We start from the raw sequence: 26,487 nt of genomic DNA, 5'->3' as shown, positions 1-26,487 counted from the left end.
TCGTGCACAGTGGGGCAGGGGGTCCCTCAGCCCAGCCTGCACTCTCTCCAATCCGGGACCCCTGCCTGCCTGATCCCCCTAACTGCCTCTGCCTGCCAGCCTGATCCCCCTAACTGCTCTCCCCTGCTGGCCTGATCCTCCTATGTGTGTGCATATGTATTCTACGTGTGTATGTGCATATGTATATGTGTGTATTATAGTGTATTAGTGTGTATATGTGTGTGTCTATACATGTGTACATGTGTATGTATAATTTGTGAAGAAAGAGAAAGAGGAAGTGGGATAGAGGTGGGCTCCTTGGGCAAGGGAAGACCTAGAGCAGGATCTGGAGGGAGAAGAGGCTAGAACTGGGATGTGAGGGGACAGATGGATCCTATGATGGGGGAGAGGAGAGGAATCAACAAGAGGGGACATCATAGTTAAAGGAAAACACAAGAAGGTTGAGAAGATCGCTAACTCCTCTAAGCCCCTGGACGAATGAGGCTTGTGACCACCCACTTCCCTGCCAGGCACGACAGAGACCAGCACCGATGTGTGGTTGGCTCATCCTGGCCTGTGAGAGCAGATGTTAGTTTCAGAGAACTTGTGAGCCAGTTGTTAGACACAGCCAGGATTAGAAATTACATATCATAAAGTTACCATTAAATGAATCAGTAACAAAAGTAATAACTATTCAATTAATCCATCTACTGTGTTAGTAGAGAGGAATTACTATGTAATGGTGAGCTACTGAGTATCTCTCCCCACCGTGTTCAGCGATGTCATGGCTTGAAGTCTGACATGTGGGAATATTTATACCACAGATCAGCAGACACCGCAGACCAGGGCCTTTCTCCCCAGAGAAGTAGTTGTTAAGTATTGCCAGCCCACCTATGGATAAGTTGCTTCTAAAACACTTGTCGGGAACCTGGAAGGGGCACTGCATTTCCACAACTCGTCTGCAAGCCCACCAAAGCCTTGTGACCCCAGCTCCCAGGGGAAGGGGCAGGTTGCTCAGTCCCAGCCGAGGGAAGTCGAGAGCAAGGCCTCACCTACCCAGGCTGAAAAGGTTGACAGCGCCGTAGTCCAGGAAGAAGCAGATGTGCCGGGCGTTCTTGGACATGGAGCTGAAGGTGTGTGCACAGCTGGAGGCAAAGGGGTACACGCAGCTGGTGCTCATGTACACAAGCAGGGGCCAGGAGTAGCTGTCATTCTGGACATCTATCACATACAGTGCCGTCACAAACCTCCACACGAAGAACCTGCAACACAGCACGGCCCACTCCATCCCTGTGGCTGGAGGCCCCTCTTCCTTTCGCCATCTGCCTCCTCCCGTTCCCCTGGGATGGCCAATCCCTACCCGTTTTCACTTTGGTGAAATGCCATGAGCAAGGGGCGGTGAGTGGAATCCTTTTTTGGTTGGAAATGAGCAGGAGAGGCAAGAAGAGAGCCTTTATCTAGTCCAGTCCCCTCTCCCTGCTGGTGGTGACAGATCTCTCTCTCAGCATCTTGCCCAAGTGATTCTCCAGCCTCAACTTGCATGCTTCCAGGGACAGGGAGCTCACCACCTACCAAGGCAGCTCCGAGAGTTGGAAAGTTCTTCACTGAGCTGCCATCTGTCTTTTTGGAACCCATCTCCATTGAATCAGCCCGAGTGCTCCCCAACGGGATCATCGAGAACAGGCCCATCAAATATCTTAAGACATAACCCTCCCCACCTCTTTTAACTTCATCCTAAATACCCCGGTGCATTCAACCATCTCTCAGAGGATCCACATTTGACCTGGGCACCGTCCCTGTGGCTCGTCTCCATCCCCCTTATAGGAAGGCTGCTCAGTCACAGGCAGCCCCCCGGGGGGGCCCTGAAAGTCTAGAGACAACAGGACGCTTTCTCCCTTCCCTTCCGCACGATTCCTCCACTAACATTGCAATCACTTTCCTGCGTGGCCGAGGTCCATGCTGTGTCAGATCTGTCTGACCTATAACCCACATGAGGGGGTCCTGCCTCCAGAGCTGCTCACCTCCACGTACTGCTAATCGCGGCGCCCTCCCCTCGCACCCTCCCAGGGAAGGAGACTATAAGCTCCTCACGCAGGGACCCATGGAGCATCGCTAAGTCCTCTGGCTGTATGTGGGAACTTTTCCCTCCTGTCCCAGCAGAAATAAAGCTTAAGCTATTTGCTGTTTCTCAAAACATATCCTTTGATCATCTTGAGATTATTCCCTAGTCCCCCTTTCTTAGGGCATCTTACTCCCGGCTCTCCCAGGGCCGCCTGCCACTCCGTACTGCTCAGCTGGGCCTGGCAGTGCAGGGGTGCGCACGCGGTGGGGTGCCTCAGCCACTGGGGCTCAGCTGGATCTGCACCCAGGGCTCAGGCCCCACAAGGCAGGTGGTCAGGCCAGCGCTCTTCGTAGCGGCACAAACTTCAAAACAGCCTAAATCACCTGTGGTTCATCCATAAAACAGACACCAGGCAGGTGTTCCGAAGCCTGAGGGGCTGTGCTCAGAGCTCCCGGGGAATAAAGGACTTGCTCAAGCTCCTGATGTTTTAACTAGGGCTTCTGGGAGACCCAGAGAGCCTCAGAGCCTGAAGGGAATCAGATCAAATCAGGCCCAGGGGCAGGGAGCAGGGAAGACTCCAGAGCCAGGAGCCCCACGAATCCTACCACCACCCATGATCTGAAGCTCATCTCGGCTCCACATCCACACACCAGGCGGAGTCCCCAATACCCCAGCACAGCATCTCAGCCCCCCCACCCCAGCTGTGTTTAAAGCAGCCCTGGCTCCCAGGATTCCAGAATAAGACGGCTGGCCAAGGGGCTGGGCGGTACCAGAAAGGCAGCAAGTGAGTCCAGATGTTGAGGGTCTCATTGGTCATTTGGAAAAGGCTGAGGACGCAGGCGGTGGCAGAGCTCTGTGGGTGTCGGTAGCCAAAGAGGATGCCCTGTTCATGGAACACCTGTGGGGGAGAGGAGGGGCACCGAGGTGAGACGAGAGGGTGGCAGGCAGGTCTGAGGAGAAACAACTCTGGCGGCATCTGGTTTTCTCCCAGGCTGTGTGCTTGAACACCCGTCGAAGTGCTCCCCCTGCCCTTCCCGGCTTCTAAAATCCCATGTCCTCCAAGAAGCCCACAGCCAGCTGGAGAGAATTCAGGGCCCTGGCCCCTTCAGGAATCCAGCCTGTCTTCCATTCTCAGACACACTTACTCTTGTCATGAACATTGTTTAAGAATCTGGTTTGGCACCCTCTCCCTGGCAGCCTCTGCCGGGGACCTACGGCCCGGTCCTCGGATGCCTCGGTGGCTAGCTGACATATGTGCTGTCTGTCTGAGCCGACATGCCCCAGGTGTCAGGGGCTGGCAGGAAGCTCTCTGCCAAAAGATCCCCCTTGCATATATTCACCAAGGCGCTTCATAAAGGCCTTTTGATGATGAAAACTATGATGGCATCAGCTGAGGTGGAGGACAAGGTTGGCCACAGCAGGCCCACACAGGCCATCCCCACCCCACGCAGCCCACGTGGCAAGTCTCTCAGGTACCAAGTGCCCATGAGATACCTGGACCGGTTGGGTAAAACACGGACTATCAACTGCCTGACATCACACCATTAAAAATGGTCATGGTGAAGACGAGGAGGCAAGAGGGACAAAGCTCAGGCTGCAAAGTTAAGTGGAAAAAAGAAGACTGTAAGTTGTATTCCAGCCATGTCGAGAAGACCTACAGGCATTTCAGCACACGTGGTGGGGCAGAGGCTGGGAGGGAACAGGAAAGTGGAGTTTCATTTGTTGAGATAGCAGGGTTTGTGGGACACTTTTCCCCCTTTGTGTGGATTTAGATCAGAGTTTCCCAATCTCGACATGATTGACATTTGGGGCCAGATAGCCCTTGCCGTGGGGGCTGTCCTGGGCATGGTTTAGCAGTGCCCATGCCTCTCCCGAAAAGATGCGAGCAGCACCCGCTGTGTCCCCCATCACATTGTGACAACCAAAAATGTCTCCAGAAATTGCCAAAGTCCCTTGGGGGTAAAATCTCCCCCAGTTAAGAACCACTGATTTACGTGAATGGTGTTATAACCGTTAGGAGGTAAATTTAATATGAGTAGATAATCGAGGCAAATAATAATGATAATATCAGTAATCATAACACAAATCAGGTCACAATAAATTTTAAATCTTTCCCTTTGATTTTCTAGGGCTGTGGAGGAAGGGAAGGCTGGGAGAATTCCAACCGAGCCACCCATCTCTCATTTGAGTTACCATCGTCTTAGTGTAAGAGAGGATCCCGAGTCAAAGATACACAATATGGAACATAACTTATACCATCTCTTGGGGTTCTGAGTCAAGAGGTCACTTTAAGTAGTGGAGAAAGTAAGGGGTTTTATTAAAAAGTCAAATGTGGGCCACTGAGGTGCCACGTGACCTTGAGCTGGGTCATCCCTCTCTGGGCCTCAGTGTTCTCACCTGTGAAATGGGAGGTGTTAGCTAGCTGGATGGTCAGTATGTTCCTTTCTTAGTTCAGTTCTGGGTTAAACTGGTCAACTGGGGGAGGAGGATAAGAAGTTGGTTCATGGTTCAGTGAAGAAATACTATTTGAATTAGATTTGGGTCTTAGCTAATTAAAGCGATTTGTTCCAGTTATAGATTCGCCGTTCAGTTCTGCTGACATCCTGGTTTGCAGTGGAGAGGCCTCTCTAATGGGCAGCAGGGATCTTGGCTTACAGATGTCCCCACTCTCCTCCCCAGGGCTGTGGGCAAGGAGGCAAATGGGACAGCCTTCGGCCTTTGATCCACGTGAGGAGGTTGGTGTGGGCTTGGCACACACTCAGAAGGCCCTCTTGTAGCCCTAGTTTGGCTCAGTGGATAGAGTGTTGGACTGTGGACCAGAGAGTCCCGGTTCCATTCCAGTTAAGGGTATCTACCTTGGTTGCAGGCTCCTCCCCGGCCCAGGCCCTGGTCTGGGTGCGTGCAGGAGGCAACCAATCGTGCGTTTCTCTCACCTCGATATGTTCACCAAGGCACTTCATAAAGGCCTTTTGATGATGAAAACTATGATGGCATCAGCTGAGGTGGAGGACAAGGTTGGCCACAGCAGGCCCACACAGGCCATCCCCACCCCACGCAGCCCACGTGGCAAGTCTCTCAGGTACCAAGTGCCCATGAGATACCTGGACCGGTTGGGTAAAACACGGGCTATCAATTGCCTGAGGACGACATCACACCATTAAAAATGGTCATGGTGAAGACGAGGAGGCAAGAGGGACAAAGCTCAGGCTGCAAAGTTAAGTGGAAAAAAGAAGACTGTAAGTTGTATTCCAGCCATGTCGAGAAGACCTACAGGCATTTCAGCACACGTGGTGGGGCAGAGGCTGGGAGGGAACAGGAAAGTGGAGTTTCATTTGTTGAGATAGCAGGGTTTGTGGGACACTTTTCCCCCTTTGTGTGGATTTAGATCAGAGTTTCCCAATCTCGACATGATTGACATTTGGGGCCAGATAGCCCTTGCCGTGGGGGCTGTCCTGGGCATGGTTTAGCAGTGCCCATGCCTCTCCCGAAAAGATGCGAGCAGCACTTGCTGTGTCCCCCATCACGTTGTGACAACCAAAAATGTCTCCAGAAATTGCCAACGTCCCTTGGGGGTAAAATCTCCCCCAGTTAAGAACCACTGATTTACGTGAATGGTGTTATAACCGTTAGGAGGTAAATTTAATATGAGTAGATAATCGAGGCAAATAATAATGATAATATCAGTAATCATAACACAAATCAGGTCACAATAAATTTTAAATCTTTCCCTTTGATTTTCTAGGCTGTGGGAGGAAGGGAAGGCTGGGAGAATTCCAACCGAGACACCCATCTCTCATTTGAGTTACCATCTTCTTAGTGTAAGAGAGGATCCCGAGCCAAAGATACACAATATGGAACATAACTTATACTATCTCTTGGGGTTCGGAGTCAAGAGGTCACTTTAAGTAGTGGAGAAAGTAAGGGGTTTTATTAAAAAGTCATATGGGGTCCAGATGTTGAGGGTCTCATTGGTCATTTGGAAAAGGCTGAGGACGCAGGCGGTGGCAGAGCTCTGTGGGTGTCGGTAGCCAAAGAGGATGCCCTGTTCATGGAACACCTGTGGGGGAGAGGAGGGGCACCGAGGTGAGACGAGAGGGTGGCAGGCAGGTCCGAGGAGGAACAACTCTGGCGGCATCTGGTTTTCTCCCAGGCTGTGTGCTTGAACACCCGTCGAAGTGCTCCCCCTGCCCTTCCCGGCTTCTAAAATCCCATGTCCTCCAAGAAGCCCACAGCCAGCTGGAGAGAATTCAGGGCCCTGGCCCCTTCAGGAATCCAGCCTGTCTTCCATTCTCAGACACACTTACTCTTGTCATGAACATTGTTTAAGAATCTGGTTTGGCACCCTCTCCCTGGCAGCCTCTGCCGGGGACCTACGGCCCGGTCCTCGGATGCCTCGGTGGCTAGCTGACATATGTGCTGTCTGTCTGAGCCGACATGCCCCAGGTGTCAGGGGCTGGCAGGAAGCTCTCTGCCAAAAGATCCCCCTTGCATATATTCACCAAGGCGCTTCATAAAGGCCTTTTGATGATGAAAACTATGATGGCATCAGCTGAGGTGGAGGACAAGGTTGGCCACAGCAGGCCCACACAGGCCATCCCCACCCCACGCAGCCCACGTGGCAAGTCTCTCAGGTACCAAGTGCCCATGAGATACCTGGACCGGTTGGGTAAAACACGGACTATCAACTGCCTGACATCACACCATTAAAAATGGTCATGGTGAAGACGAGGAGGCAAGAGGGACAAAGCTCAGGCTGCAAAGTTAAGTGGAAAAAAGAAGACTGTAAGTTGTATTCCAGCCATGTCGAGAAGACCTACAGGCATTTCAGCACACGTGGTGGGGCAGAGGCTGGGAGGGAACAGGAAAGTGGAGTTTCATTTGTTGAGATAGCAGGGTTTGTGGGACACTTTTCCCCCTTTGTGTGGATTTAGATCAGAGTTTCCCAATCTCGACATGATTGACATTTGGGGCCAGATAGCCCTTGCCGTGGGGGCTGTCCTGGGCATGGTTTAGCAGTGCCCATGCCTCTCCCGAAAAGATGCGAGCAGCACCCGCTGTGTCCCCCATCACATTGTGACAACCAAAAATGTCTCCAGAAATTGCCAAAGTCCCTTGGGGGTAAAATCTCCCCCAGTTAAGAACCACTGATTTACGTGAATGGTGTTATAACCGTTAGGAGGTAAATTTAATATGAGTAGATAATCGAGGCAAATAATAATGATAATATCAGTAATCATAACACAAATCAGGTCACAATAAATTTTAAATCTTTCCCTTTGATTTTCTAGGGCTGTGGAGGAAGGGAAGGCTGGGAGAATTCCAACCGAGACACCCATCTCTCATTTGAGTTACCATCTTCTTAGTGTAAGAGAGGATCCCGAGCCAAAGATACACAATATGGAACATAACTTATACTATCTCTTGGGGTTCGGAGTCAAGAGGTCACTTTAAGTAGTGGAGAAAGTAAGGGGTTTTATTAAAAAGTCAAATGTGGGCCATTGAGGTGCCACGTGACCTTGAGCTGGGTCATCCCTCTCTGGGCCTCAGTGTTCTCACCTGTGAAATGGGAGGTGTTAGCTAGCTGGATGGTCAGTATGTTCCTTTCTTAGTTCAGTTCTGGGTTAAACTGGTCAACTGGGGGAGGAGGATAAGAAGTTGGTTCATGGTTCAGTGAAGAAATACTATTTGAATTAGATTTGGGTCTTAGCTAATTAAAGCGATTTGTTCCAGTTATAGATTCGCCGTTCAGTTCTGCTGACATCCTGGTTTGCAGTGGAGAGGCCTCTCTAATGGGCAGCAGGGATCTTGGCTTACAGATGTCCCCACTCTCCTCCCCAGGGCTGTGGGCAAGGAGGCAAATGGGACAGCCTTCGGCCTTTGATCCACGTGAGGAGGTTGGTGTGGGCTTGGCACACACTCAGAAGGCCCTCTTGTAGCCCTAGTTTGGCTCAGTGGATAGAGTGTTGGACTGTGGACCAGAGAGTCCCGGTTCCATTCCAGTTAAGGGTATCTACCTTGGTTGCAGGCTCCCCCCCAGCCCAGGCCCTGGTCTGGGTGCATGCAGGAGGCAACCAATCGTGTGTTTCTCTCACCTCGATATGTCTCTCTGTCTTTTCCTCTCTCTTTCACTCTCTCTAAAAATCAATGGAAAAATATCCTCCAGTGAGGATTTAAAAAAAATTAAGAAGGCCCTCTTGTAGAAGCTATGGGTCATTCATTCTATCTCTTACGTTTTCTCTTTCTTCCTTTAAACATTTTTTTTTTGTTTAAATTACAGCATTTGTTTAAATTAAAATGCAAAGACTCTGGAAAGGAGGAACTGTTACGATTCACTCCTTGCCATGAACAAGGTCAGCAGATCCTGTGCAGCAGGAGATCTTGTGACCAGGGTCCTGCAGGGCGCCCGCGTGCTGGGGTGGGATTGAGGGAGGAGGCAGGGTGGGGCTGCAGGACAGCAGGACGCGGTGGGTGGACATGAGCCAGAGAGGGAGACCCCCTACATTCTGCCCAGGGTGGTTCTGGTGTGACTACTGTCCTCCGCTCTTTGGGCCCCGAATTTTTGGGGAGGCCACAGAGGGTGCTGACAGAGTCAAAAGCCAGAGGAGAACAGAGCGGCTGGGAAATACACTGCACACCTGACCACACTGAAGAACCGGGCCCAGACCTGCGGAGGATACCTCACCACAAAGCCAGGGCTGCGCTCAGATCGAAAGAACCTGCTTCCCTGAGCTGCTGTCCTGACCCCGGACGTGGGTGGGAACCCCACATGTAACATGCCAGAGAGGCGGGATTTAAGGAGCCCCTCCCTCCTCAAAGATTTGATGGATAAAAGATGAGAGACGGAGTCCCTCTGTCCCAGAACAGCGATGTCTGACCCGCCCCTTCCCTGCCCTCCCAACCTGAACCATGGTTTATGAGGCCAATTGCCCAGCTCCAGTGCTGAGCCCCCCTGAGCCCGGGCAGGGGACTCGTTCTCCCCACCTTCCCGCTCTAGCCTTGGCAAAGTGCTGTGCATAGAGGAGATCTTAACAGAGTGCAGGCTACACAAATCCAAACAAACGAAACATTTGAAAGCAATTTTGTACTCACACCCAGTTTGACCCCAAAAGGCAAATGGCAATCCCTGCCGCACCCTCTGAGGCTGGGCCTCACTTCTGAGCACCCCCAGGTGAGCGGGCGCAGGCTCCTTTGCGCAGCGGAATGGATTCGTAGGACCCGCCTTGCACCGCTGGTTGCAGGCTGGGCAATTTAGAGCGAAATGAAATCAAATCGTGCACAGCCTGTTATTTAGACGTGAGAACCCCCGGGCACCAGGGTGGGAGGGCACGCCAGCAGGTTTTCCCTTCGATGCCTGGCCCGGGCGTGGCTCCCACAAAGACACTGCGCACCTGCCAGCGGAGGCCTGGCATTCCACCGCGACCTTTATAAACCCTTGGTTTTTCTAGCGATTAAACTGCAAATCACCTGGGGAAAGTGATCGGGAATTCTGGCTGGTGGTGAAGAAGTAGATTTTGTTGGCAGAGTCTGCAGGCACCATCAGTGTGGAAGTCTGCATTTCCTGTCCAGATCTCATGCCATCCTCACGGCCAGTGAGGGAGGGCCTGCTATGGTTCCCATTTCACAGAAAAGGGAACTACGGCCTGAGGAGGGGAAGGCATATACCGAGATCCCAGAAATAGTGGGAGCAAGGCTGAAACTTTAAAAAAATATTTTTATTGATTTCAGAGAGGAAGGGAGAGAGAGAGAGAGAGATAGAAACATCAATGATGAGAGAGAATCATTGATCGGCTGCCTCCTGCACTCCCCCTACTGGGGATCGAGCCCACAACCCGGGCATGTGCCCTGACCCGGAATTGAACCGTGATCTTCTGGTTCATAGGTTGATGCTCAAACACTGAGCCACACCAGCCAGCTGCAAAGCTAAAACTTAAATGCAAACATGAGACTCCATCCCCCAGCCTCCTACACTATCATCGCTGCCGCTCAGAGGGGCTGTTGGAGATGAAGCTCTCATCTCCTGGCCCACAGGGTGATTTTGGACTGTCACCTACTTCTCTCAGCCTCTGTTTCTTCTTCTTTAAAATGGCATTACGGGCTGAATTTTGTCCCCCACAAAATTCATATATTGAAGCCCTAATCCCCAGCACTTCAGAATGTAACCATTTTGGGAATATAGGGTCTTAAAAGTGGCAATTAAGTTAAATTGAGGCCACTAAGGTGGGTCCCAATCCAATCTAACCAGTGTTCCTGTAGGAAGAGGGAATTTGGCCACACGGGGTGACACGGGTGTGTGTGCACAGAGGGGTGACCACAGGAAGAAGCAGTAAGAAGGGGACCATCTGCAATCCAAGGGGGTGGCTTTAGAAGAACCAACCGTGTTGGCACCTTGACCTAGGGCAGTGGTTCTCAACCTTCCTAATGACGCGACCCTTTAATACAGCTCCTCATGTTGTGGTGACCCCCAACCATAAAATTATTTTTGTTGCTACTTCTTAACTGTAGATTTGCTACTGTTATGAATCGTAATGTAAATATCTGATACACAGGATGTATTTTCATTGTAACAAATTGAACATAATTAAAGCCTAGTGATTAATCACAAAAACAATATGTAATTATATATGTGTTTTCCGATGGTCTTAGGCGACCCCTGTGAAAGGGTCGTTTGACCCCCAAAGGGGTCTCGACCCACAGGTTGAGAACCGCTGTTCTAGGGGGTCAATAAGAGAAAAAAGGAGACACATGTAATACTTTCAATAATAAAGACTTAAATAATAAATAAATAAATAAATACATAAATAGAAAATGGTTCTGTTTCTACCTTGACAATATCCCTTCATAATGACAAAAACAATATGTAAAACTCTGACTTTTATATAGCTGAAGTCAGCTAAATGTCAAAGACAACTAAATTCAGTTATTATTGCACATCTGGATGTTATAATGATGGATTAGTTATGTTTGGAAGAGTAATAAAATAAAAACATATGTAATTTGTAAATTATTACATTTATTCCATAGTTTCTTTTTCTTGCTTTCATTTCAGCAGAATTATGAGTTATATTGTTGTAATGAACAGTATCACAAAATTTGTATTCTATTAGCAGTGATGCCAAATTACAACACTATTCTTGAGTCATTGAGTCTTAGTTTGTTTTTTTAATTAATTTCATTTGGAAGAAATTTCTGCCAAGTTTCTGCTCAGTTCTGTTACATATTCTTAAAGCCATGTTTAGAATCAGAAATGAACTATAAATTTTACATATTAAGTTTAAACATTGTAATGAAGTTGCATAATTATAATTTAGAAGAAATTAAATATTTTAATTTAATATGGATCACCAGGTTTTATATTGCTGTTTCTACTCTCTCTTAATGGCATTTATTTGGCATTCCCATTGTGTGACTAAGAATAGTTTATGGTCAGATTTGTTATGCATTTCAACAAGATATCCCATTGTGGAGAAGATTCAGAGAATGTCCTACATAATCTTTGAATTGTTCCAAAGGAAGCCATCGATTCTCCTAGTAAGAAATTGCAACCATGTGCTGTCATTTCTGGCTCGAAGATTGCTTTTCAGGATTTTTGGTCACATTCTGACTTTGTATTTGTTTTCTACTGTTGCCATAAGAAATTACCACAAACTTGGTGGCTTAAAAAAGAAAATAAGTTCATTATCTTACAGTTCTGTAGGATCGAAGTCTGGCGTGGGTCTCAGGCTAAAGTCAAGGTGATAGCCCTAGCCGGTTTGGCTCAGTGGATAGAGCGTCGGCCTGCAGACTCAAGGGTCCCAGGTTCGATTCCGGTCAAGGGCATGTACCTTGGTTGCGGGCACCTCCCCAGTAGGGAGTGTGCAGGAGGCAGCTGGTCGATGTTTCTCTCTCATCAATGTTTCTAACTCTCTATCCCTCTCCCTTCCTCTCTGTAAAAAATCAATAAAATATATTTTTAAAAAAATAAAAAAATAAAATCAAGGTGATAGAGGCTCGGGGTTGGGGTGGGGGCAATCTGCTTCCTTGCCTTTTCCACCTCCCAGACCACTGGTAGCATTCCTTGGCTCCCGGCCCTTCCTCCATCTGCAAAGCCAGCAATGTTGGGTCTCTCGACTATCCTTCCACAGTCACAGTTCCCCTGCCTCTCTTCTGCCTTCCTCTTCCACTTGTAAGGACCCTTGTGATGAACTGGGCCCACCTGAAAAGCCCAGATGGGATTCCTATTGTAATGTTATTTGATGAGCAACTTTAATTCCATCTGAGACCCCGATTCCCCTGTGCTGTGTAACCTGATACAGTCATGTGTTCTGGCGATTAGGACGTGGACATCTTTGGGGGCCATTTTTCTGCCTACCCCAGACTTTCTAATCATGTTATACCGTGACCGCAGGCTTGCCCACGGCAGATTTTTAAATCAATGCCTATAACTGAAAACCGTTTTCCTAGTCCTTAAATCAAAGACTGCCTTTTTATAACAAATGTGAACCCGAAGGGACACTCCCTTGTTTCAGCTTCCTCACGCTCATCTTCTGTGGGTCGGCGCCCGGGATGGTGCCAGCCATTCAACAGGACTTTGGCCCAGGTGCCCCCTACCTGAACGGAGTCAGAGTTACTTTTTAAAGGCATTTTATGTCTTCTTTTTTTCACTTTATTGTTCATTAAATTACGAATCTCCTTTAGATCCTCCATCCTAGATAGTAATAATTTGTTTCATTGCTCTTGATCCTTCTTATATGTTTGGCCAGCAGACATGTACCACTATCTTTTATAAATACTGTGCTGCATGTACAACACGCATCCTTATTGGATATTGGGCAGCTATGTTTTAGAGAATATCACACCAGTGTTCTAAATTAGCACTTACCTGTAATTGCTTGATACCAACAATGGTTGTCGGTTAGAGTTCAAGTAATTGCATATGGGTTGTGGCAAGTGATGTTTAATTGGGAACCTAAGCAGGGTCCTGCAGGAGACAGTGCTCAGTGTCCAGCCCAGGGCCAGGCACGCTGCAGGCACTCACTCAGTGACAGGTTCAAGTTGATGCAGCGGTTCTCGCCCTGCCTTCTTTCCTCCCCACTCTCTCCAGGCCTTCTGCCCAAACACTTCACTGGGCTTCTCAGTGGTCTCTATCCTCTGCCCTGGCTTTTCATGCCCATGTTTTTGGGTTCATTTTGTCCCTTTTAGGGAACCTCCCCTTCTGTGATGAACTGATTCTAGGCAGGGAGGTGGCAGCAGGATGCTGAGGCAGGAGCCTGGGTTAGGAAGCCAGAGGCAGCTGCAGCATCAGCATGCCCAGGGAGCTGGTCAGAAATGCAGACTCTTCGCCCTGGCCAGGTGGTTCCATTTGTTAGAGCATCGTCCCGATCTGCCAAGATTTCAGGTTCAAGGGCCCCGGACAAGAAGCAACCAATGAATTCATAAATAAGTGGAATAACAAATCTTTCTCTCTCTCTCTCTCTGTCTCTCTCTCTCCCAACCTCTCTCTTTCTCTCTCTCTCTCTCTCTCTCTCTGTCTCTCTCTCTCTCAACCCCCCATCTCTCTTTCTCTCCCAACCTCTCTCTCTCTCTCAAATAAATTTTAAAATGCAAAAAAAGAAAAAAAAAGAAATTTGGACTCTTATCCTAACCCCACACAATTACAATAAGACCCCCAGGTGACCTGCAGGCACCTGCAGAGAAAGTTTGAGAGGCATTGGCTTAGGGACTTGACCACCCAACCTTACACCTGTGTACCAGTCCACTCGGACTGCCATAGCAAAGTATAACAAAGTGCACAGACTGGCCGGCTGAAACAACAGAAGTTTATTTTCTCATGTTCTAGAGGCCGGAAACCCTAGGTCAGCGGTTCTCAACCTGTGGGTTGTGACCCCTTTGGGGGTCGAACGACCCTTTCACAGGGGTCGCCTAAGACCATCGGAAAACACATATATAATTACATATTGTTTTTGTGATTAATCACTATGCTTTAATTATGTTCAATTTGTAAAATGAAAATACATCCTGCCTATCAGATATTTACATTACGACTCATAACAGTAGCAAAATTACAGTTAAGAAGTAGCAACAAAAATAATTTTATGGTTGGGGGTCACCACCACATGAGGAACTGTATTAAAGGGTCGCGGCATTAGGAAGGTTGAGAACCACTGTTCTACCCAGTCCTGCTTCCCTCAATTCCTCCAGGTGTTGTTCCTGAGAACTCACCCTGATAAACTTCCTGCACACAGATCTTTGTTTCTGGGGAGCCCAACTTAACCATCGCCCTTTCTTCCCCTTCTGTGGCAAACCAGAGGCCACATGTTCCAGACTGTGCAACTACAAGACGGTAGATCTTCCATCTCCCACTTCCCCACTGAGCACTTAGTTATGTGAAGTGAATATGAGATAAAGCTTTGCCATGTTAAGTCATTGAGCTATCTGGAGGAATTTTTAAAATGTATTTTTTATTGTTCACAGTCCCCCAACCCTCTCCTCTTTTTCCCCCTCCATCCAGCCCCCACTACACCCCAGGTCTTCACCACACTGAAATCTGTCAGTCTGTTCCATGCATCCATGTCTCTGGACCTATTTTGTTCATCAGTTTATTTTGTTCACTAGATAACACATGTAAGTGTGGTCATCTGATATTTGCCTTTCTCTGACTGGCTTATTTCACTTAGTAATCCTCTCCAGGCCCATCTAGGCTGTCACAAAATGTAAGAGATCCTTCTTTTTTACAGCCGCATGGTATTCCATTGTGCAAATGTACCACAACTTTTTATCCACTCATCTACTGTGGGCACTTGGACTGTTTCCAGATTATAAATAATGCTGCTATGAACATTGGGGTACATATATTATTTCTGATGGGTGTTTGGGATTCTTAGGATATATTCCCAGAAGGGGGATCGCTGGGTCAAATGAAAGTTCCATTTTTAATTTTTTGAGGAAACTCCATACTGTTTTCCACAGTGGCTGCACCAGTCTGCGTTCCCACCAGCAGTACACAAGGGTTCCTTTTTCTCCACATTCTTACCAGAACTGTTGTTTGTTGATTTGTTAATTGTAGCCATTCTGGTAGGTGTGAGGTGATACCTCACTGTAGTTTGAATTTATATCTCTCTGATGACTAGTGACATTGAGGTGTGTTTTTTCCCCCCATATATCTCTTGGTCAACTGTATGTCCTCTTTGGAGAAGTGTCTATTTGTCCATTGGCCACTTATTAATTTATCAGGAGAAATTCTGAGAGTCAGCATAGTTTAGCCCTTTCTGCCTAGTACAGTTATTCGTATTAAAATAGCTGGAGTAGCCACAAAACCAATAAATATAGAGCATATTTCTAAATAGAGTTATAAAAGAAGTGAAGGGGAAAATAGAATGTTAAAAGGAAAATAGAGAACAAGAATATGAAACTCAATCCAAAGAAAGCAAAAAAGCAAAGGATAACTAAACAGAGAAAACAGGACAAATGGAAAGCACTTAAAATGATCGAAACAAATGCAAATATGTCAATACTTGTTATAGATATAATCAGACTAAACTGTCCAGTTAACAACAAATACTGTCAAACTAGATAAAATCCAACTATGTGTCATTTACATGAGACACAGTTACAATATAAGGACAGGGAGGGATTGAAAGTCGAAGGAAGGAAAGAAAGAAACCAGACAAATAACAAAAACCACAAAGCTGGAGTGTCTGTACGACTGTCAGATTCAAGACAAAAAGCATTACTAGACACAAAGAGAATCCCTACGAAATAATAAGAAATTTACTTCCCCAGGAAGATATAACAATTATAAACTTGGATATACCTAAAAAACACAGGCTCAAAATATATAAACTAAAAATTTACTTATCTACAAGGAATAATTTACAAATCTGCTAACATAGTGGAATATTTTAATACATCTCAATTATGGTAGATTAAGCTGAACAAAATTAGTAATAATATAAAATTATTTGACCTTGTGGGACATACATGGAATGCTGCCCCCAACTATTGGAGACTATCAATATTTTCAGGTACACTTAGAAGACTTATGAAAATTGATCATGTGTTAGATCATACAGCTAGTCTGAATAAATTTCAAGGCCTGGAATAATACAGAGGGCATTCTCAGACAACAATCAATTAAGTTAAATCGATAACATTAAAACTCCATTTTACACTTGGGAATTAAAAAATAAACATGTCTAAGCAATCATAAGTCACATAAAAAATCAAAATGGACATTAGAAATTAATTAGAATAGCACATATAGGCTGAAGTTAAAGCAATACGGAAATAAATATAAGGCAGCGATTAACTTAAGAAGCTAGAGGAGGAACAGAAAATAAAATAAACCCAAAGTAGAAAGAAATCAACCATAATAAAGGAACCCTAGCCAGTTTGGCTCAGTAGTTGGAGCATCAGCCCATGGACTGAAGGGTCCTGAGTTCAATTCCAGTCAAGGGCATGTACTTCAGTTGCAGGACTGATCCCAGGCCCTAGTCAGGGTGCATGTGGGAGGCAACCAATCAATGTCTCTCACATCAATGTTTCTCTCTCTCTCTGTGTCTCACCCTCCCTTCCACTTTTTCTAAAAATCAATGGAAAAAATATCCTCGGGTGAGGATTAACCCAAACAAAACACAACAAAACAAAACAAAACAAAACAAAAAAACAATGGAATTGGAGATATAAAATACATAATAGAAGCTCCACTGAGTCCAAATTTGCCTCTTTTCAAATATTAAAAAATACAAATTGGCAAGATTAATCCAGAAGAGAGAAAAACAAAAATCACATGATTATGCCAGTAGATGCAGAAAAAGCATTTAATAAGATCAAATACCCTTTCATAATAAGAAAGCACTCAAGAAAACAGAAACAGAACTTGTTCAGCCGAAACCGGTTTGGCTCAGTGGATAGAGCGTCGGCCTGCGGACTGAAAGGTCCCAGGTTCGATTCCGGTCAAGGGCATGTACCTGGGTTGCGGGCACATCCCCAGTAGGAGATGTGCAGGAGGCAGCTGGTCGATGTTTCTCTCTCATCGATGTTTCTAACTCTCTATCTCTCTCCCTTCCTCTCTGTAAAAAATCAATAAAATATATTTAAAAAAAAGAACTTGTTCAACCCAATAAAGCCCATCTATGAAGAACCCACAGGTAATATACTTCTTTTTGTGTGTGTGTCTATGAAGGGTTTTTTCCACTTAACCCCCTTCACCTTTTTCACCCAGCCCCCCAACCATTCACTAACATACACACTTATTGAAAGAAAATGAAAAGCTTTCTCCTTAAGATTAGGAACAAGACAAGGATGTCTGCTCTCACTATTTCTATTCAATATCATAGAGGAGGTCTAGCTAGGTCAACTTGACAAGGAAAAGAAATAAAAAGCATCTAAACTGGGAAGGAAGAAGCAAAAGTATTTGTAGATGACATTATCTTACATATAGGAAATCTTAAAGGATTCACTAAAAAACGATTGGAACTAATGAGTTCAGCAAGGTTGCAGTATATCAGATCAATATACAAAATTCAGTTTTATTTCTATATACAAGCAGTGAACAACATGAAAATCAACTTAAGGGAACAATTTCATTTATAACAGCATCAAAAACAATAACATATTTAGAAATAAATTTAACAGATTATTTTAATGGTATAAGACCTATACACTTAGAACTACAAAACATCACTGAAAGAAATTAAAGAAGACCTAAATAAATGCAAGGACAACCCATGTTCATGGATTAAAAGAGTTAATATTATTAGAATGATAATGCTCCCCAAATTGATCAACAAATTCAATGTAATCCCTATCAAAATTCTGTCTTTGTGTGTGTGTGTGTGTGTGTGTGTGTGTGTGTGTGTGTAGAAACTAACAAGCTGATCCTTAAATTCACATGGAAATGCAAGGAATCCTGAACAGCCAAAACAATCTTGAAGAAGAACAACAAAGTTGAAAGTCTCACATTTTCCAAAACTTATTACAAAGGCACATAATCAAGACAATGTGGTACTGGCATAAGAATAGACAAATAGATCAATGGAATAGAACTTACAGTACAGAAAGAGCCCTTGTATTTACAGTCAATTGATTTTTAATAAAGGTGCCAAGGCAATTTAATGAAGAATAGTCCTTCTAACATATGGTCCTGGAACTACTTGATACTCGTACATAAAAGAAAAGACTAAAGTTGGAATCTTTTCTCACGCCACATGTAATAATTAAAAAATGGATCACAAAAGAGATAAAACTCTTAGAGGAACATATGAGTAAATCATCAACAAATGACAAGTGCTGATGAGGATGTGGAGAAAAAGGAACCCTTGTGCACTGCTGGTGGGAATGCAGACTGGTGCAGCCACTGTGGAAAACAGTATGGAGTTTCCTCAAAAAACTAAAAATGGAACTCCCATTTGACCCAGTGATCCCACTTCTAGGAATATATCCCAAGAAACCAGAAACACCAATCAGAAAGGATATATGCACCCCTATGTTCATAGCGGCACAATTCACCATAGCTAACTTGGAAACTACCTAAGTGCCTATCAGCAGATGAGTGGATTAAAAAGCTGAGGTACATCTACACAATGGAAGACTATGCTGCTGTAAAAAAGAAGGAACTCTTACCATTCGCAACAGCATGGATGGATCTGGAGAGCATTATGTGAAGCAAAATAAGCCAGTCAGAGAAAGATAAATATCAAATGATCTCACTCATTTGTGGAATATAATGAACAACATAAACTGACAAACAAAAATAGATAGTAACAGAGAAACATTAAATAGACTGTCAAACTTCAGTGGGAAGGTGAGGTGGGGGGGTTATAGATCAACCAAAGAACTTGTATACATGCATATAAGCATAACCAATGGACACAGACACTAGGGGGGTAAGGGCATGTGCGGGGTGAGGGGATGGTAGGGCGAATGGCTGGGGGGAGATCAATGAGGGAAAAAGGAAACATATGTAATACTTCAAACAATTAAAAACAAACAAACATACAAAAAATTTTCATGACCTTGGATTAGCCAAAGGTTTCTTAGATATGACACCAAAAGCACAAGGAACAACAATAATAAAATAGATATCGAAATTTAAAAGTTTTGTGCTTCAAAGGATACCATCAATAAAGTGAAAAAAATTAACACATAGAATGGGAGAAAATGCTTACAAATCATAAGCTGATAAAGGACTTGTATCCAGAAAATATAAATATCTTCTACAACTCAACAGTAAAAACACAATTGGCTCAATTTAAAAATGGGCAAATGACTTGAGTAGACATTTCTCCAAAGATATACAAATAGCCAATAAACACATGAAAAGATGTTCAACGTCACTAATCATTAGGGAAAAGCAAATCAAAACTACAATGAGAGCCTGGACAATGTGGCTCAGTGGTTGAGCTTCCACCTATAAACCAGGTCACGGTTCAATTCCTGCTCAGTGTACATGCCTGGATTGCAGGCTCCATCTCCAGTGTGGAGAATGCAGGAGACAGCTGATCAATGATTCTCTCTCATCACTGATGCTTCTATCTCTCTCTCCCTCTCCCTTCCTCTCTGAAATCAATAAAAATATATGTTTTTAAAAAACTATGAGATACCACCTCAATACACCTTAGGAGGGCTACTATATATTAAAGACAAAACAAAAGAGAAAACAACAGTGTTGGTGAGGATGTGGACAAATTGGAACCCTTGTGCTTGTCGATGGGAATGCAAAATGGCACGGCCACTGTGGAAAACAGATGGTGGTTCCTCGAAAACTTAACTATTACCAAGTGACCCAGCAATTTCACTTCTGGGTAGATACCCAAAATAATTGAAAGGAGAGTCAAAGTATTCGCAACAGCTAAAACATAGAGGCAAGCCAGTGTTCCTGGAGAGAGGAAGGGATAAACAAAATGTGGTATATACGATGGAATATTATTCAGCCCTAAAAAGGAAGTAAATTCTGATGTAAGTTACAACATGAATGAACCTTGAGGACATTATATTAAGTGAAATGAATAAGCCAGTTATGAAAGGACAGATATTGTCTGATTCCACTTATATGAGGAACTAGAATAGTCAAATTCATAAAGACAGAAAGTATAATGGTAGTTGTCTGAGGCTGGGGGGAGGGGAAATGGGGAGTTATTGTTCAATGGATGTCGAGTTTCAGTTTTATAAGATAAAAAGAATTATGGAGATGAATGGTGGGGGCAGTTGCACAACATGTGAATATATTTAATACCACTGAACTGTGCACTTAAAAATGTTAAGATGGTAACTTTTATGCTAAGTATATTTTACAATAAAAAACTTCAGCACAGAGTTACCACATGACCCAATAATTCCGCTTGTAGGTGCGAACCTAACAGAACTGAAAATATGTCTACATAAAAACTAGTACACAAATGTTCACAGCAACATTACTCATAATAGCCAAAAAATTGAATTAACTCATGTGTCCATCAACTGATGAATGAATAAAAAACTATGGTGTATCTACACAATGGAATATTATTCAGCCATAACAAATAAATGAAGTATTAACATGTGCTACAGCACAGTTGAACCTTGAAACCATTTTGCTAAGTGCAAAAAGGCATTTGCCAAAGACCACCTATGGTATGAGCCATTTATATGAAATATCCCAAATAGGCAAATCCACAGAGAGAGGAAGTAAATTAATGGTTGCCATAGGCCTGGGAGCAGGGGTGGAGGGGAAACGTCTGCTAACTGGTAGTTTCTTTCTAATGTGATGAAAATGTTCTAAAATTGATTGTGGTGATGGTTTTCTGCAACATGCTTTGTGTACGTAAACATACTAAATACCACTGGACTGTATAATTTTAAAGGGTGAATTTTATGGTATGTGACATGTTTCAACAAAGCCGTTACATAAAACAACTTTTCCACAAATAAAATTCAGCTATAGAATTAAGTTGTTCCCTGAACAATTTTACAGGTTGCCATTAATGTAGACAAAAAGGTGAATGGTGCTCCCTTGGAGGAGGCTAAATGGTGGCCCTGCTCAGACATTTTACAGATAAATCCTACCAAACACTCAGAAACGTGTAATTCTAATATTATAAATTTTTCCATACAATAAGTAAGCAACATTCTCCAACTTGTTTGTGGTTGGCATAATCTTAATTCCAAATCCAGGCAAAGGGTAGTATAAGAGGGAAAAATTATAGGCCAGCTCATTAAATAGATTTAAGGATCCTAAACAAAATATTAGTTTATGGATTCCAGCAATAGATTAACAGAATATTACACCATGACCAAGTTGTATTTAAATGCAAGGTTAGTTTAACATGAGTAATCAACCAATGTAACTCACCACATTAACAGTTTAAATGAGTCCTATATGACCACCTCAAAAGATATAGATACAGAGTGGGGGAAAGGTCCTGTAAAATTCATTCCTAATTAGCGAAAAAAAATCCTAGGAAACTAGGATAAAGAAGATTATCGTTAACCTGATAAAGATTATTTACACACACACACACACACACACACACACACACACACACACACACCCCTAACATTCTCTTAAATGATGAAATGCTGAAGGCATTTCTTTTGATTACAATAAAGAGGGCACCAAGATGCCTGCAATCAAGACTGCTATTGCATCTTAATAAGCTCCCAGGTAATTCTGATGCTGGTGGTCCAAGCACCCACTGAGAAATCCTGGGCTAGAGAAACCATTTGCCTGTTGAGATGGCTCCTTGCTCCTGGGTGCCCAAGTCCACCCACCTACTCAACACCACTCCCAGCCATTTGCTGGCCTATGCTTCCTTTCTTTCATAATAATCCCACTGTTTTATTTAATTTAAATATATATATATATAATTTTAGAGAGAGAGGAAGGGAGAGGGAGACATTAGAAACATCGATGAGAGAATGTGCCCTAAGGGGAATCAAGCCAGCAACCTCCAGGTGTCCGCTGCGACGCTCAGCCAAACCAGTGAGCCACACCGGCCAGGCTTTTCTGTTTAATTTTTCTTGGATCTTCACAATAGCCCTGTGAGACTGGCCTACCAGATACTACCTCCATTTTACAGATGAGGAAACTGAGGCTTAGAGAGTTTCCAGTCTTGTCAGAATTCCCACAGTAAGTGGCAGAGCTGCAGTGCGAGGCTGGGAGATTCTCTTTGCAAAGCACCTCAGGGAATCCCCTGCCTGTGCCCTGAACTAAGGCATCTGGGCCGGTCATGTGCTTACCTGTAACCTGCAGGCCAAGGCTGTAGTTAATAAAAGATTCTCAATTTGACACAAAATGCCCTTGTTTCGTGTCAACGTGTCATGCTATATCCATGTGAACTGCTATCTAGACATCACTATTGTCTCTAAATTGGGTCTGTGTAGGAACGCCTAGATATTTCTTCTATCCCTTAGCTATTTGTTCAAATCTTTAATAACTGGCGATCATACCCAGGCCTGTTTTTAGCTACAAGAGAGACTAGAAATTAGGAGGCATATACCCAAGTCCCACCTTGTAAGGAAAGGGAGAAACTGCCCTTTCCTGTGAGGAATCTCTCAGCCAGGAATGTGCCGGAATTACAATTCTGACAATGCCGTGAGGTGGTGGGTGTCCCGCTCTCCCCGGCCCCATGGGTGAGGCTCAGAGAGGGTGGGGAAGTGCCTCAGGCCACACAGCTGGTTAATATACTGGGCAGAGGTCCTAACTAACAGCTGGAGGGCCTCGGGGAAGGGAGAGGACATCTGCAGCTGGTTGAAGAAGGAAGCCAGAAAGGGGAACAGAGCATAGGGGGTAAGAAAGCCTTCTTCAAACAGGGATCAAGAGAATGTCCAAGCTGGTGAGGAGACTAAAGAGACCACTGGTGTGGCTAGAGAAGAGGGTGCATGGATGGGAACTGAGCAGGAGGTGGGTAGGAGCCAGGCCTGCCTAAACACCAGGCTAGGGAGCCTGGGTTCGAGTGTGTGTGAGGGGCTGTTCAAAGTCTCCTGCCCACATGCTCTACTGATCCAAGTCACCTGGAGGACTTAGGAAAGTCAACAATAATGATGACAGCCAATATTAGTTCACCATATGCCAGGCACTTCACATGAGTTATCTCGCTTAACCCTCACCATACTCCTAGGAAGCAGATACTAGTATCCCCCCATTTTACAGATGGGGAAATTGAGGTAGGCAGATTAGGTATCTTGCCCAAGGTCACTCTACAGACTGTCTTGGGACCCACAGAATCCACCAAAAGCTTAACATTTGCATGAAGTGTCCTATTTTATTTTTTTATGCAAATTATGCATTTTTCTCCTTAATATACTTGCACCTGTTTTAATACCAAAAATTGCCTTTCCTTTCTCTCACCAAATCCTCCTGTAACACTACCTTCCAGGTGGGTGGAGCCACTGTTTTCTCACCTGGGGCAGGAACCGTGGGCATGATGCTGGGAAGCCCAGGAGTGGGTGTGGGAGCCCAAGGAAGGTTTTGATGTTGGTTCTCCACCTCTGGTTAGTGCCATGTTACTAAAAAGGGTACTGCTATCTCCATCATTTACAGAAACTGGACAGAGAAGACATGTTCATCTTTTTAGCGTCCTGAAGTTTCCTGGTCCTCGTCTTTGGAGTTCCAGCCGGTTACCCAAAGCTCCCATTGAGACCACCCTCCACTTCTTTCCTGCACATGCTCTGAACCCGACCTTGACTGGAACACCCGGGGGAGATGTCCGATGATCACCATCCTGAGTCCCACCCCTGCCCTGAGGTCTCCCATCTCCAGGTCTTTGCTCACACTGTTCCTTCCACCCAGAATGCTCTTCCCGCGACCCTCACAACGCATCTGAAAGGCGGCCCCTTCACTGGGCCGTCCCTCCCCCCTTCCTCTAACCTGCTGTCAGTGCCCAATCCCTCCTCTGACCCTATCTGTCCCTCTCTTGGGACACACCCTAACCCACTTTGCAACAGAGGTGCTCGTGCAAGGGCAGGATTTGTGTGTGATTATTCCACAGAGTCATGCCTTGTACAGAGCAGGCAATCAGTAAAAACTGAATGGGCCAAATGAGTGAATGGGCCAAAGAGTCACCTTGCGATCCCACCAATCACAGCCACTGGTGCTCTCTCTGTGGGTAGATCAACCACCTAAACCCTCGCACCAGGAAGGCAAGTTGATGGCCCTGTGGGACCTGCTCTGCTCAACAGTCAGGCAACCCAGCTTCATTCTGAATGTGTCTGCTACCTGCTGCATTCCTCACGTCTTCCCACCAAGCAGCCCTGCGTCATCTTCGACTTCCCCTCAGTGTCATCTTGCCGGGATCACCCAGCTTCACCCGCTGTCAGGGAGAGCACCTGGTGGTGTATCTCCAAGTTGATGGCCCTGTGGGACCTGCTCTGCTCAACAGTCAGGCAACCCAGCTTCATTCTGAATGTGTCTGCTACCTGCTGCATTCCTCACGTCTTCCCACCAAGCAGCCCTGCGTCATCTTCGACTTCCCCTCAGTGTCATCTTGCCGGGATCACCCAGCTTCACCCGCTGTCAGGGAGAGCACCTGGCGGTGCATCTCCTAACCTTCCATTCATGCTGCTGTGGAGCACTGTCCGGCCTGGCGGTGTATCTCCTAACCTTCCATTCATGCTGCTGTGGAGCGCTGTCCGGCCTGGCGGTCAACCGCGTGCCAAGGAGCTCCCCCTCCCTCCGGGACCCCCTCCAGGTGCGAAGGCCCGCCCCGAGCTAACACTTCTCCAGTCAAAGAGCAAGGAAATTGGACACCGGAACGAGGGCATCGTGAAGCCGTGTTTTCTGTGCAAGGGGAGGAGGGCTTGCCCCAGTGGCCAGAGCACAGCTCACAAGAAGGCCGGCCTCACCGAAGGCGTGCTTAACATGCAGGCTGCCAGGAGTGCCCGGTGTTCTGGGACGACTGCCCCTGAGTTCCCAGGCTCAGGAGACCAGGGCAGGGCGAAGGCCCACCAACACCCTTCTCAACACCTTGACCCCTGCCCGGCCCGGGCCTCCTGTAAGTGATGGGGACCACAGCAAAGCATGTGCTGGGGTGTCTTCACCTCGGGCCCGAGTCCAAGCACCCAAGGGAGGATCTAAAAAACCCTCTGCCCAGCAAGATGATGGTGGCTTCACCTCCTCCGCTCGAATCTGTAGTCGCAGCGACGTCACTTCAGGATAAAATACAGATGTCACAGGGAAGGGTTATGCCAGCGGTTCTCAACCTGTGGGTTGCGACCCCTTTGGCGGTCGAACGACCCTTTCACAGGGGTCGCCTAAGACCATCCTGCATATCAGATATTTACATGACGATTCATAACAGTAGCAACATTACAGTTATGAAGTAGCAACGAAAATAATTTTATGGTTGGGGCACAACAGGAGGAACTGTATTTAAAGGGCCAGAAGGTTGAGAACCACTGGGTTATGCCATAAACAGTTTCGGGAGCACTTCCATTTCCAGGTTGGGTGTAAGTGAAGGAACAGGAAGCTCTCCTCCCCGAGGAGTCTGGGAGGAAGGCTTTGAAGAGAGCGGACCTGCACAGGGCTGACTGAAGGCAGAGCCATCCCCGGTTGCAGAGGCCACATCCTCGCCACCACCTGGAACTCAGCCATGCGAGGGAGGGCACCTACCTGGGGCATCTGGTCTATGCTCAACAGCCGGGGGAGTTTCAGGCTCAGCATCTTGAGGCCGGCGGGGAAGGCCAGTGGGTGGTCGCCGCTCTCGGTCACCAGGCCTCACTCGCAGCGCTCACATGGCCTGGGGAGCCTCTGGCCAGCGGGTGCCCGGCTGCTTCCCTGAAAGAGGAGCGTAAAGAAACCCAGTCGGTCTCAGCCCAACTCCAGCTGGATCAAGGCTGTCAGGTGTGAATGGATCAGACCTTGCTGACGATGGCAAAATAACCAGGCTTTCTTAAAACCAACAGGCAAACTGTCCGACCGCGGAGGCACTCCCAGAGCACTGGAGGGAAGGTATGAAACCGGAACATGGGCGATCACTAAACTGTAGAGCTGGAAAGGGCCGCAGGGGGCACCCCAGCCCCTCACACTGCACACGCGGGTCAGAGGGGTGGGTAACTTCCCCAGGTCGCACAGCTAGGGGAGGGCCAGGACTGCTCACTTCCCACTGCACCACGTGCCGCCCCTGGGCAGACGGTGGGACCCCACACCTGCGTCCACCCAGTGGGCAGAAGAGGACCGAGAGCCATGCTCCCAATCACCCAAAGAGAAGCAGCTCCTCCGGAAGGCAAACCAGAGCGTGTCTGCCCCAACACAAAAGAACCAGGCCAGGAAAACCCATCGCACTTGCTGGAGACAGAGCACCTCGGACTAACAAGGTTGTTTACATGTAGGAGTAAGACCGCTTAACAGCTGTGACTAATGTGAACTAGAGAAACTCAAGTCCCCGGGGCAGGCCCAAGAAACAGAAAAACACAGCTGGTTTAGCGAAGGAAGAGCAGAGCTCGGAATGTGCCACAGTCAACGCTTCCTCTACCCCATTAGCATTGGGCCCAAA

General features: G+C 46.3%; 1 protein-coding gene across 3 annotated transcripts in view; it reads right to left on the bottom strand.

Annotated features, from left to right (window-relative positions):
• PAQR5 (progestin and adipoQ receptor family member V) overlaps window positions 1-25,769 on the bottom strand; it is a 47,581-nt gene extending 21,812 nt beyond the window's left edge. For 2 of the 3 annotated variants that reach the window (XR_001361279.1, XM_005862091.2), the window contains exons 1-2: window positions 2,812-3,032; window positions 1,036-1,241 (exon numbers count right to left, since the gene is read on the bottom strand). Coding sequence is in view for 2 of the 3 variants with exons in the window: in XM_005862091.2 (XP_005862153.1) it covers window positions 1,036-1,241; window positions 2,812-3,017 (412 nt within the window). In the remaining variant the exon portion in view is untranslated. Of the gene's footprint in view, window positions 1-1,035; window positions 1,242-2,811; window positions 3,033-5,996; window positions 6,099-25,604 lie in introns of those variants that run through there. The other variant, XM_005862092.2, reaches the window with a different exon arrangement.
• Between the last annotated feature and the right edge of the window lie 718 nt (window positions 25,770-26,487).

The sequence above is a fragment of the Myotis brandtii genome, unplaced genomic scaffold, assembly GCF_000412655.1.
Source record: "Myotis brandtii unplaced genomic scaffold, ASM41265v1 scaffold160, whole genome shotgun sequence".
Taxonomy (NCBI): domain Eukaryota; kingdom Metazoa; phylum Chordata; class Mammalia; order Chiroptera; family Vespertilionidae; genus Myotis; species Myotis brandtii.
Note: the sequence above shows the minus strand (reverse complement) of the source record. Positions and strands in the feature narration are given on the sequence as shown.